The 13490-nt window shown below is 40.8% G+C and overlaps 1 protein-coding gene across 2 annotated transcripts; it reads left to right on the top strand.

The window, feature by feature from the left end:
- The first annotated feature begins 2879 nt into the window (after positions 1 to 2879).
- LOC115747423 (protein MEI2-like 4) lies at positions 2880 to 12993 on the top strand. Of its 2 annotated transcripts, none has more exons than XM_030683582.2 (15): positions 2880 to 3385; positions 4045 to 4203; positions 4357 to 4402; positions 6928 to 7263; positions 7463 to 7881; positions 8027 to 8185; positions 8336 to 8452; positions 8540 to 8688; positions 9018 to 9112; positions 9189 to 9593; positions 10286 to 10937; positions 11515 to 11599; positions 11729 to 11797; positions 11891 to 12070; positions 12255 to 12993. In XM_030683582.2, the coding sequence occupies exons 2-15, from the start codon at positions 4126 to 4128 to the stop codon at positions 12414 to 12416; spliced, it is 2952 nt and encodes a 983-aa protein (XP_030539442.1). In that variant the 5' UTR covers positions 2880 to 3385; positions 4045 to 4125; the 3' UTR covers positions 12417 to 12993. The 2 variants fall into 2 exon arrangements, with proteins under 2 accessions (XP_030539442.1, XP_048135423.1); XM_048279466.1 differs by having other exon boundaries at positions 2881 to 3271.
- Positions 12994 to 13490: the final 497 nt, after the last annotated feature.

The raw sequence follows: 13490 nt of genomic DNA, 5'->3' as shown, positions 1-13490 counted from the left end.
TTCAAAGTACATTAAAGTAAAAAGTGGTTTGCTTTTACTTTCGGCCTTTCTTTGGCATTATCCATGAAATGCCCATGTTTTTTTCACTTTCAATTGCCACTTCGGCACATGACTACTTCTCATTGTCATCTTCTTTTGATGGCAAAATGGGTTTCTTTTTTCATGTTCTCATTGTCAATTTTCTTTTGGTTCTTTGATTTTCCCCGCCTGTGGAGAGGATAACGATTTCAGGGGAAAATTTACAGAAAAAAGTCCAACATTTATTGTAATTGTCATAATTCAATCGTATTTTTTTTTTATCAATTGTGTCATGAATCTTTTGTATTTGTGTCAATTTAGTCCATTTGACTAGTCGATATTGATGTGGACAAATTTAATAATATTCTAATATTTATTTTATTTTATATTTTCTTAAAAATTTATTTTCAAGTCATTTTCTTTTCTTTTCTTTTTTTTTCGGGGCCGGCGATCGGCGAGGTCTCGCGATCCTTGCCCAATGACCGGCGGATCTCCTGCCGGCCCTAACAAAAAGAAAAGAGAGGAAAAAAATTATTACAAACAATTAAAAATAATGAAAAACTCAAAAAAATTAAAATATTTTTAAAAATTATCACCATCAACGTCGGCAGCGGCACATCAGCGCGCTGGAGGGCAAAATGAACTGAATTGGCATAAATATAAAAAGTTTATGACTCAATTGATTAAAAAATAAAGATTGAATGGATTTGGGAGTCTTTTTCGTAATTTTTCCAATTTCACGTGTTTTTAGATTTGTGTTATTGGATGACGTGCGGACAAACAGTATGTGGGGACAAAGTTCCCATTGGCACCGGAATGTCTCTCACGCTCTCCTTCTTTTGGCGGATCTACATCAAGATATTTTTCTTTTACGAGTTTTCGGTTATAGTTCTTTGCACTTGTTAAGCAACTAGATAAAAAGCGTACGAAGCGTTATCTTCGAACTTTCTCTCGTGGCACAACTTGAGGATCATACCGAGTAAGTGTCGAGGCCTCGGAAGGCATTAATTAACATCCATTTCAGAGAATTGGCTGGCTTTGCTGCCAACTTGGACTGGGGATTGCCTGCCACCAAACGAAAGATATTGGAAGTATGTAAGGGAAGGATAAGGACGTGCTGCTATGGTATGCAGAAGCCATTTTGGGCATGAAAAGGCCGGTGTTGAAATGACAAACTAGGAAGCCTATTCAGAATCACTAGATGGGTTTACCACATAAGACAAGACCCACCATAAAGCTCAATTCATACACCAATCCCTTTTCCAATTTCTCCCCGTTACAATCACATTTGCGCCTTTTGGCAATCCTCGAGATCTGCGATTCTCTTAGCGGTTTGCTTCAATTTCTTAGTTTCGGGCACGTGAAACCAAGATCGGCTCGAATTAGGTCAGAACTCTCTCTCTCTCTCTCTCTCTCTCTCTAACATGATGTTTGGCCGAGTGTTGTTGGTGAGTTTGGAGATTGATCTTTTGCGGTGATGTGTGGATTATTTAGGTGAACTCGTTTGATAGTTTGATTTGGTACTTACCAGCATTAGTCTAGCTTGGATTGTTTCGATCGTGAATGAGAATATTTATTTAATTTAAGTTTATGGAAGGTAGAAGATAAAAAGAAGTGAAGGTTTAAGGGTTATATGCAACCGATTCACTCTGCCGTAGTTTTGAAAATTTAAACCGTGTTCAATGCTTAAACCCCTATCTGCGAAATCCCCTCTTCTAGGTCCATCAAAAGGGAAACGGAAATAAAGATTTGTTTTATTCAGTTTCAAGCCATGTTTAATTAGGTTACGATGCCCAATCTCACTATGCATAAGCTATCCATAACTGTTAATCACTGTTTAACCACGTATTAAATTTGCGATGACGATTGGTTGGATCCTTGCAAGTATTTTCCTGAACATAGAAATTTCATTGGGTATACCAAGTTCGCTATTAGATTTAGCTCGAATCAAAGTCCGTAAAGCGGCTGTATTCAAATCCTATGAGATCTATACAAACCAACGGATATAATTAATTTGAAGTTTAGTCGAGTCCGGACAAGCTTTTGTCCTACCCGTGGCTCATGGACCCGGTTCGCCGTGGGCCACAAATCACGACCGTTAAATGGCGAGGATCTCATGGCACGGGACCTCCGAAATCAACGATTCTGATTCACTCGGTCGGCAATAAAGTCCCGTCGAGATATCGAGACGTGGAGGCAGCGTCTTCGAAGACCACCCTTTGGGCCACACCCCCTCGAGAACCGGTGGACTCGAGCGCACCGTATCATTACCCCGCGCCCCCTCGTGCGAGAATGTGAAACCCATTTCCGTCGCCGCACGCGCGTGCGCACACTCTCGCAAGCGACAACAAACGAATTCACGGTATTCACCTGCTTTTTCTTCTCTTCCTTTTCCTTCTCCGCCACAACAACAAAAGACCCTCCGTGACCGGCCAATCAGAGAGCTCCACGTAGCAACACCAAACCTTTCACGCATCTGTTGTCCAATAAACAAGACAAGAGTCTCTCTTGCGTAAAATCATTTAAAAAAAAAGTCGATTTTCCCAAACTTTAAAAATTTTTCGACATTAAATTTGCCTTTTTCCTTTTCTCCCATAAAAGCAAAATATAAACGACTAACGCGAACTTACGTGACAGTTTAAATTTCTATTATTTTCAGAAATGGTAATTTAGTTGCAAAATACAAAAAAACAGACAAAACAAAAGAACTCATTATTAACCAACTTGGCTTTTAGACAGATAGATTAAGCTATGCTAATCATCGAACAGCAACAACTGACCGCGCATTGACGCCGTCCCTTAACGGCGACTACCTCGCTCCGAGTTCCTCTTCCGGACCAAAGCCCCCCCGTGCTTTCTCTCTCCTCGCTCTTCAACAACCGTCAAATCATTTCTCCGTCTACTCTCTCCACGCACGCACGCACGCCCGCCCAAAAACAAAAAAAAAAACTGCGACGATTCTCTCTGTCCGTCTGTCCTCCTCTCTTGGCCAGAAACCGGAGCTTCGCCGGAGACTCCACGGGCTCCGACCGCCGCCCCGGCGAGAGAGAGGAGCGAGAAGAATAAGAAGGAGAAGACGACGACGCCGCTTCGAGAATTTTGAAATCGGGAGGTTTTTGCGGAGTTGACGTGCAATGCAGGGAAGAAGAGGAATCGAAGTTTATTAAGGCTTTCGGAGGAGGAGGAGGATCTTGCAAGGCACAGGCTCCAAGGCGATCCCTTGTTGTTTCGGTCTCGGCCCTTGCCTTTTGCCGTAATTCATTCCCTTTCTCTCTCCATCTGCTTCGCTGTTTAAATCTCCATCTCTGCCTCTGTCTCTCTATCTCTCTCTGCGCGCTCTCGGAAATTGCTTTCGCTGAGAGAGAAGGTGAGTATTTTTTTGTCCCTTCTCGGAGCTGTTCTAGTTGAGGTTGCTTGACGAGCGTCGCATTTCGCTTTTGTTGTCCTGTCGGGGTGCTTCCTTCGTATGATGGGTCCTTCGTCGAGCTCGAAAGTTCGGTTTTTCTATTCTCGATTGGGTTTCGGTTGGAGGTTCGCTGAGCCTTCGGTAGCTGAATTTGGCGGAATTGAGTGCTGAATTTGGTGTGCGGCTTTCAAATTTGAGCTGATTATGCAATTCTGAAATGTGTTCTATTTTTTGATTTTTTTTTTTTTTTCGTTTTTTGTGGTGTTTCCGTTTCTGCTAGTTGCTTTACGTGTTTGCTCTGCGGTCTTGCTTTGTAAACGTCAATTGATGCAGGATTCTGCAATTAATTCAGCATAATTGTCAGTGGAATTAGCTTGGAGAATTATTATGAGAATTCTTTCATGCCTTTATTCTGTCTGTCCGCCAATGATTCTCCATGTCTTCCTCGTCATAATTGCATAGTTATATGCAAGATCTATTGCTGATTCAAGCTGGAGATTTTTTCCAACCCAAGCTTTTCTATTGGATTTCACTGCTCTTATCAAACTATATATCTGTTTGATGGTCTCGCGTATGCTTGTAATATTTTGCGGAAGGGTAAGTCTGGGTTTTCTTTCCAGGTTTCTGTGCAACTAGGAATCCTTGCATGCTGCTTCATTGAAGAAAAAAAGTGGGGGAGTTTCTTGGTTTAGTGTTTGATCATGCCATCTCCAATGATGGACCTGAAGGGCTTATCCTCAGCATACCACCTTTCTGAAGATGTCCATTTCCCCAATGAGGTATTGGCAAATTATGCCTTTGCTCATTCTCCTATTCTGTTTAACTGCACAGGTGCGGTCATATGGGAGGATTCGGCTGGAATTGTATATTTGAAGTACATCCTTCGTTTCATTATCCATTCTAGTTGCCTGACTTCATCTCCTACTTTACAGAGGCAGGTTGGGTTTTGGAAGTCAGAGGCTATGTCTGATCAAAATGGTCAGTGACAAATTTTAGCAAGTCATTGTTACTTTTATGAACGGCATCACCTTGTGGCGCTGTACCTTGTCTTCTCGGTTAGGCCGAAAGTGCTGTATTTTTAGCAGTACTTACAGCACTTTCCCTTTGTGTTTTATTCTTACACTTTTCATGGTGAAACAACACCGCTGCTGACAATATGAACATGTGATGGAAGTTCCTGTATCTTCTCTCTGCTTCATTGTCGCATGTCTTTCAAGGAGAAGAAATTTATCACTTTGGAATCACATCAAATGAAAGTATACTTCCAATATAATTATGTGTTCATGCAGTTGGTTATCCCCTTCTTTTAGCCCCAAGGAAGCACAAATATGCCCCAATATTGCTTTGAGGGATTTTCCTGCATTATATTCATTCAGACTATGCTGCGACTCTATGGATATAATTGTTACGATGGCAATCTGTGCATTCTCCTTCAGATGCTGGTTGAACTTTGCTCAAGAGTAGCTTGTCCTCGCCGGTTGAACCACAAATTCTATTACTATCGATTCCTACAAAGTACAAATAACATTAGAAGTTCCCTAAGGCAAGTTTCAGAATAGTAGGGGAAAAAGAATTTCAAACTTGATGGCATTAGTCATTTTTCTTGTTAACTTAACCGAAAGTTTATGATGTAATTAATGGCCCAGCTATATCTAGGTTTTAGATATCACCTTGATGGACTCTGATTGTTTTTGCATGAGTTCCATGTGTTAGTGTCATGTATAAAATAGGATAATTGCTCTTGAAGGGCAATGCTTGATCCTTATCCTAATCATGACACCATTATTCTTGTGGTAGAATTTCCCAAGCTTCTAAGTCAACTAGGATGATTTTCTCTTGTCCCTTGCCTCTGTGTGAAATCAAAAGAGGAAAAAGTGAATCCAAATGTGAAAGTAACGGTATATGATTGAGCGGACTATTTGCCCTCTGATTCTAAGTCGTTATAGGACCCAGTGGCGGATATGGCTTTGAATGTCATTCCAGTCTACTCCGCTCCGGTATTCATGTTGTAGTATCTTAGTGTCAAGAAACTTGCATGAAGTATTTGTCTGAATTTATATGTATTGATATGAGCTTTATTGTGAACTGGGAATCTATGCAAGATAGCGTTTGGCCAATAAACACACTGAAGGCCAAAGGGTGATACCACATGTCTAATCCTCATGGAACCTGCATGGTAGTTGGAGTCCAATGATTCTACTTGTGACCGGTTGACTATAGGGCCAGCTTTAATATTTCATATCTTTCTAGTCATTTTGTCTCCCATGTAATCTAGACAGGAAAGTTAGGAAGTGATTGCCAATTGAAGATGGGTTACCTTTCTACCTTAGGGGTCTTATGGTTTATAACCATGAACTGTATGAATGTATTCCTCAACCTATGGAAAATCGGCAGATCAGCAAAATTCTGCCATGGATCAAGCCTAACTGAGTTCATGTTTCGAGAAAGAAAGGCTGGGAAAAACAGTTCGGTTGAGGGGAAAAGTGCATACATTTTTGTGTTCTATTCTTGAATGTCGATCTATGAATGTGTCCATTGATTGGGGGGAGGAGTCACCTAACTTTAGGTCAACCTTTGAGTGTTTGTAAACATTGTCAATGGAACTTAAATGCTGAGGACGAGGCATTCGATTCCCGGAGCATCTGTAAGGTCTGATGTCTGTTGTGATACAGATGTTTACAGCTGCCAATAAGGATCCTAGACTTTGGTCCACTCCAACCTGTGGTAAGAAAATGGATAGGAATGTAAACGTTGTACGAAAGGCGTCGGGTTGCTTTGGTTCGCTAGTTGGAGCTAGATAAGTGATCTAAAGCGGTACACGGGGCAGTATTCATTCTGGCGTGCCAGATTAGATTGAGGATCCTGTGACACGCCATCTTTTGAAATTTATCGCGAGACATAAGTAATTTGCACTGATGATTGTTGTATTAAAGTCTGATGATTATTTCCCTGTTGACACTTCTTCGATATCGCTTTTATCATTCAATTCCGATTTAACCATACACTAAAAAATGTGATCTACATGTTATGTTGTTGCATAGGGGGATAAGGTTTTTTGGTTTCTAAGGTAGCAATGACTTTCTTCAATTTGTATAAGTTGATTGGTTCCAGCGTAAATGTATGCTGGGAGACATTAATTTGCGAACAGCATGAAGTTATCATTAGTAGTAGTAAGTTTTTTAAGAAAACTCAATTTGCATTCATTGTGCATCAGTGGACATTGCACATTCCATTGTTGGATTCTATCATTTTTGGTTTAGCGCCTTCTTATTTTTAATGGCAATAATTTTTTATTTCTTCTGTTTGTGTTGCTAAGGCCATTATAACACACATGATGCATGGAGTTATGGACTATTTGAATAGGAAAGAGTTCCAAATTAGCATAGCTTAGATTCGATTTATTTTCCTCGTCACTGCTGGTTTTCATAGACATTCTAAGAGGAATCAGATCTAGACGAATTAATTTTGACATTTCTGAGAGTTGGCTTTTCTCTTAATGTCAGGACCATTAGGTGGAAAGTTTTTCACTTCTTCAACCCTGTCCAAACTCTCACGAATGGAATTGCCAGTGACAATGTCCGCTAATCTTCTCGAGCCTTTCCCAATGAGAGAAGAGAATGTTAATGTTAGCTTAGATGCAAAGGCTCCTGCAAGAGACAGACACTTTACTCAGTCTTTGGCTTTGTTGGGAACTGCAGACTACGCTCCAGGATTGAAAACTAGTTTGAATGGAAAGCCAGCTCCACACCTTACGGAAGGTGACAGAATTGATTTGATGGGTGCTCGGTCTGAGAACAGTCTATTCTCAAGCTCATTGTCGGAGTTATTTAGCCGGAAAAGTGGGCCCTCTCTCCTCATTTCCTCAATCACGTTCAAGTTCCTTCTACGAGACTACTCTAATTAATATTCTGTCTCGAACTTCTTTGATGTTTAATTTTGTGTTGCATCGCAGTTCATTATGATACTGCTTGCTGGTTCTTTCAAGTTGGCTTGTGGTGCTTCTGTTTATCTCATTGGTTTTGCATCTTCCTGGTGCAGTGAAACTAACATCAAATAGTGCAATGTATGGCCATTCAGTTGACACTGTCCACTATGAAGAAGAGGAAGTACTTGAATCCTTGGAAGAAATCGAAGCACAGACAATAGGAAACCTGCTCCCTGATGACGACGACCTGCTTTCTGGAGTGACAGATGGACTTGACTTTCTTGCACAGCCTAAGGCTGGGGATGATGCGGAGGACTTGGACTTATTTAGTAGTGTTGGGGGAATGGACCTGGAAGATGATGGTTTATCTGCAGGTCAGGAGAAGTTTGAATTTACTGGCGGAGTCTCTCCATCAGGAAATAATGCTTCAATTGCAGGGGAGCACCCTTATGGGGAACACCCCTCTAGGACACTGTTTGTCAGGAATATAAACAGCAATGTTGAAGATGCCGAGCTACGGGCTCTTTTTGAGGTTTTGCTCTTTTTTGTTTTCTTAACTTTATTTGCAGGTTCTTGGACATGATCCATTCACATCTTCAACGCGCGGCACCGTGGAATTAGTTTGACATATTTTTCCTATGTTGGCTGGTTTATGACCCACTGTGTTCATTATGCAGCAATATGGAGGTATTCGCACTCTTTATACAGCATGCAAACATCGGGGCTTTGTGATGATATCTTACTATGACATTCGAGCAGCCCGAACTGCCATGAAAGCACTCCAGAACAAACCTCTAAGGCGTAGAAAACTAGACATTCATTACTCGATTCCGAAGGTAATCTGTCTTGTTTTGTCCATGTTGATGTACAATTCTTGTTTTTAAGATGGAGATCTCCCTTTATGGTAGTATAAATTTCTGTCATGTTGTCATGTGCTTCAATTGTCTAGCACGACCATAATGTTCTTTTCTTTTCCCATTTATTAGGACAACCCATCAGAAAAAGATATTAACCAGGGGACTCTTGTGGTATTTAACCTTGACTCTTCTGTTTCAAATGATGAACTGCGCCATATATTTGGTGTTTATGGAGAAGTCAAAGAGGTCAGAAATTCTATGGGTTGGAACGTGTCTTTCTTCATAGAATTGCGACAAAGTGAATTGACATGCATACTTGTAATTCTATTGCAGATTCGTGAGACTCTGCACCGAAATAATCATAAGTTTGTTGAATTTTATGATGTTAGAGCTGCAGAGGCTGCTCTTCGTGCATTGAACAGGAGCAATATTGCTGGAAAACAGATTAAAGTTGAGCCAAGTCGTCCTGGTGGTGTAAGACGGTACGATTCTTTAAGCTTGACAACCTTAACAGTACCTCTTGTACCCTTGTATCTTTCTTCTGTAGTCTGGGGCTTGGAGTAACAATGCTCAAACTTTTTCTGTGAAGGTTGACACCCAAACTTTTATTGGTTACTAAATTGACAAAGGACTGTCCCTGAAGCAAGTTTGCAATTTTGGACACCACATCTGATTATGCAAAGACTTATTTACTCTTTGATTTGACTAACCTTTGCTGAGTATAGTTCTCACCTTGGCTTGAGATGTATAATGAGAGGAACTTCATCGGTTGATCTGTTACTGACTTGTCCTCGCCCTGTTTATGCTGCAGTGTGCATCAACTGCCACAGGACTTGGAGCAAGATGAGATCGATCTTTTTATGCTGCAGAACAGCCCCACAAATAACTCCACTGTCAGAATATCTGGTGTGTAGATGCTGGAATGTCATTCACTATTTTAAATTAATAAGCAGGCAGTTCTCTCACAGAGCATTATTAGCAGGACCACCATTGGAGACAATCACATCTAAAAGCGTGGATAATGGAGCTAGTTTGGGCATGCACTCTGTAGGATCCCCATTTCTAGAAGCTGCATTTCATCAGGGGATATCTTCTAGTGTTCCTAGCAGCTTGCCTTCTTTGATGAGGGTTGGTTCAGTCGGAAATTATCCTGGTATTACTGAATCTGGTTATTCCAAAGGACAACTGTCATTTGATGTTCAACCAGCAGCTGGCATTCATCCTCATTCTCTTCCGGAATATCATGATGGCCTTTCAAATGGCATTCCCTGTAATTCTTCTAATATCATGGGGGCCAACTTCAACCAGATACCACCTGAAAGAATGGATCACAGGCAATTATGCAGGGTAGGCTCAGAAGGACACTCGCTGGGACTTAATGAAGGCGGTAAGTGTGATTCTCAAGAATGCTGTGTGTCTTCTCATCATCGGAGCTGCATGTAACTAGTAAGGCATTGAATTTATTTCTTGCAAATAGATGTCGAACAGGCTTTCAGCAGGCAAAAAACAAAAGGCACATTTGGTAATTTGGATAATATTTGTCAAGTAGGCTCTCTTTTCTAAGTCTTTTCGGGGAAAACAGGAAATCTTAATGAAGGTGGCAAGTATGATTCTCAAGAATGCTGTGTGTTTTCTCATCATCAGAGCTGCATGCAACTAGTAAGGCATTGAATTTATTTCTTGCGAATAGATGTCGAACCTGCTTTCAGCAGGAAAAAACAAAAGGCACATCTGGTAATTTGGATAATATTTGTCGAGTAGGTTCTTTTTTCTAAGTAGTTTCGCGCCAAACAGGAAATCTAAAAATCCCAAACATTTGAGTCTTGATTGACAAGAAGTTTTAAATTTTGGAAGATTTTTTTGAAGTTGCTTCATAAGAAATCTAAAACAGCTGTTTTTCATTTTAGATGGAGCACAATGCAAAGTAAGTATGTAACTCACTGCCTCTTCAGGTTCTAACTTAAGAGAGCTAGTTTCATTTATTCTCCTGTTAGATATGTAGGAGGATCTTTTGTAATGCTAACTCACTATCTTTTTGGGTCTTCTTTTGGATTTAATTGCGTGAGCTCTCTTTCTCAGTCTTTGGAGCTGCTCTTAATGGGAGCCAACCTCCTGCTGGACATCATCGCACATGGAGTAATTCGTGTTCTCCTCAACCTCCAAGCCTCTTGTGGCCAAACTCTCCATCTTTTATTGGTGGAATCAGTAATGCTCGTCCTCTGCCAAGACTACATGGACTTCCTGGAGCACCATCTCAAATGCTCAACACAGTCTTTTCCATGAATAGTCATAGCGTTGGATCTGCTCCAGCCTTTAATTCTTCTATTTGGGACCTGCAACAACCATATATAGGAGAATCACCCGAGGCTTCTGGTTTTCGTCATGTTTCTCTCGGAAATATGCGAATTTCTGGTGGCTCGCTGCATTCAGTGGATTTTGTTCCTCATAACATCATTCATCAAGCTAGCAGGAACTGTGTGGACTTGCCAATTGCACCTAGGAATGTGGGACTCCAATCACATCATCAGCAGGGAATTATGTTTCCTGGGAGAGGCCACATGATGCCTGTTGCAACTTCATTTGATCCGTCCAATGAGCGCACTAGAAATCGAAGAAATGATGGTGCTTCTAATCAGGTGGACAACAAGAAGCAGTACGAATTAGACATTGACCGGATAATGCGAGGAGAAGATAACAGGACAACTTTGATGATTAAGAACATTCCTAACAAGTACGTAATTTCACATCCAAAAGAATACTCATCAACTTTTGTTCTGTTTAGTGCAGATTCAATATTGATCAATGTATCCTTCGCAAGCATGGGCTTTTACAAATAACAGTCCTTGGCATTTCTTCCTCCTGATTCCTTTTGGCCTGATACCTAAAGGGAAAGAAAAATCCCTGTTATTCCTCTCTCTGTATTTGTCATGACTTAGAAGCTATTGTGGGGATAAGGATGGAAATGGTTAGATCTGTGGTCTAGTGGTAGGATATGATTTAATACTCATATTTAATTCTTTCTATTTGCATTTGATTCAGCAGTGGCACAATAGCTTGTGCGCCACTAGTATAGAGAAGGAGAAAGCTCAAATTTTTAACTATGTATTTGTGCCCTGTCATTTGTGGTTTTGCTGGACGGATTGATTACCATTTGCTATTAATATGTTTCCTTGGTAAAGGCTTATTTGTTAGTTTTTACTTCATTTTGCTCTTTGAAGCATCAATAAGAGAATCATACATATTTGATAGGAGCACTGATTTCTCTATATGAAGTAAGTCTGAAGTTACTGTTACTGTTATACACATAGGTATACTTCAAAAATGCTTTTGGCTGCAATTGATGAACGGCATCGAGGAACTTACGACTTCATTTATCTGCCAATAGATTTTAAGGCAAGTGCTTTTCTTTCCTGAATTGAGTAATGTGGGCTTGAGGGATTAGGTTGGAGAAAGAGAGGAGTCAATGTGGTTTTTTCTCTTTAAACTCCTATGCAGTACAACTAATTTTCATTGTTGATGCAGAACAAATGCAATGTTGGGTATGCTTTCATCAACATGACTGAGCCTAGCCAAATTATTCCATTCTATAAGGTATGTCTTAATTAGTTCAAAATGCGGCTGAATGGGGCATTTAAAGGTTATAGCTTGATGATCAGACCTCAAACATGATTTAACTTTCAATAGGCATTCAATGGGAAGAAATGGGAAAAATTCAACAGTGAAAAAGTAGCAACTCTTGCATACGCTCGTATACAAGGAAAAGCAGCACTCATTGCACATTTCCAAAATTCGAGCTTGATGAATGAGGATAAAAGATGTCGTCCTATTCTGTTCCATACTGAGGGACCGAATGCTGGTGATCAGGTATGTGTGTGGTCACTTTGAACAAAAATCTATTTTCTCCGGCATCATATGCAAGAATCTTTGTAGCAGCGTCTACTGATTTGTTGACCCACGAATGAAATAAGTTGGAAATGATGGAAAACCAGTGAGGTATCCATGGCAGAGCTGGATGTAGCCTCATGCTGCTGACAACTTGGATTTGCAGGTTCCTTTTCCGATGGGGGTTAATGTCCGAACAAGACCTGGGAAAATGCGCACCAACATCCTTGAAGAGAACAGCCTGGGAAGCTTTCCAACCATGGCGGACGGTGAAGATTCATCCAACGGACTAGACGCAACTGCAAGTTCTGCCAAGGATTTAGACTGAGGAAGCTGCATTTCTGCGCGCACTAACTCATAGCCGAGTAACTCATCGCTTTTTACCCTAATTTTCTCCACTTCTCGGGAAAATAGATAAAACTGAAAAAAGGAAACTAAAAACCTTTGTCTTTCATTTCCTCCGGATGCCTCTTTGAAAGTTAGAGAAGTGATGCTTAGCTAGCACTGAGCAATTTTCCGATTTTCTCTGGGATATTTTGCAAAGTTCCTGGTGGCAAAGGAGCATTTTTTTTTTGGGAGCTCTTCTGAAATTTTGGATGATCTTGACAGCGTTGGATGACCATCTATGTATTGATATGGAGGGGTTCATGATAGTCAAGAGACTTCTGCTGCAGCTCATGGAGGCTTCCCCGCTATACATTCTTTTTCGACATTTTCGTTTTTGTCCTGCTTGTATTCCTAGTCCTAGAGCCCCCTGTACCTGTTGTGAGGTAGAAACGGTCACAGGGAGAGCTTTTTTTCCTCCTCCTATTCCCCTTTTGTTTCAGAAATTTTGAAGCGATGATATTGATATGGTGATTATATACTCGCATATTTATGACAATCACTTCGTTAATTGTCTTTTATTGGTGTATTCATATCCTTTTCTTCGTTATTGATATGATGCTTGATCTGGTATACTTGGAGTTTTAGGTGACCACTGCGAGTTCGGACTCTCTCTCTACTCTCGGATCTCGGATTTTGGAGATTTAAGATCTAGCACTGTGATTTCCACTGGCTGTGGTTGCCGTGCTTTGCCGGCATTCATTGCCACCAATGGTCGTGGCCTTATGCCCCTTTTACTTGACCATCTTGCGGACACTGGTTTCAGATTTCACAACCGAGATTTGATCACCGCAACCACTAGGGGGTGTCGAACAGAACCTAGTATGTCGAGCCGACCGAAACCTTTGGGTCGGTTCCGGTTTCAGGTCAATAAATGAAGGACCCGAACCAGCCTGTTAAATTATAAAAAAAACATGGAATATCATCAGGTTTTCTTGAGCAGTAGGACTAAAACAGGAGGGGCAGATCTAGAGAGGAGTCCAACAGATGTAAGGGCAGAAAAGGATGAATATCAAAC

This window comes from Rhodamnia argentea, chromosome 5, assembly GCF_020921035.1.
Source record: "Rhodamnia argentea isolate NSW1041297 chromosome 5, ASM2092103v1, whole genome shotgun sequence".
Classification (NCBI taxonomy): domain Eukaryota; kingdom Viridiplantae; phylum Streptophyta; class Magnoliopsida; order Myrtales; family Myrtaceae; genus Rhodamnia; species Rhodamnia argentea.
Note: the sequence above shows the minus strand (reverse complement) of the source record. Positions and strands in the feature narration are given on the sequence as shown.

What these genes read in the sequence shown, in the direction of transcription:
- LOC115747423 (XM_030683582.2), top strand. Translation starts at nt 4,126, where the DNA reads ATGCCATCTCCAATGATGGACCTGAAGGGCTTATCCTCAGCATACCAC. An exon ending in AGCTACGGGCTCTTTTTGAG is followed by an intron (nt 7,882 to 8,026) that starts GTTTTGCTCTTT and finishes TTCATTATGCAG; the next exon opens with CAATATGGAGGTATTCGCAC. An exon ending in ATCTGCCAATAGATTTTAAG is followed by an intron (nt 11,600 to 11,728) that starts GCAAGTGCTTTT and finishes TTGTTGATGCAG; the next exon opens with AACAAATGCAATGTTGGGTA.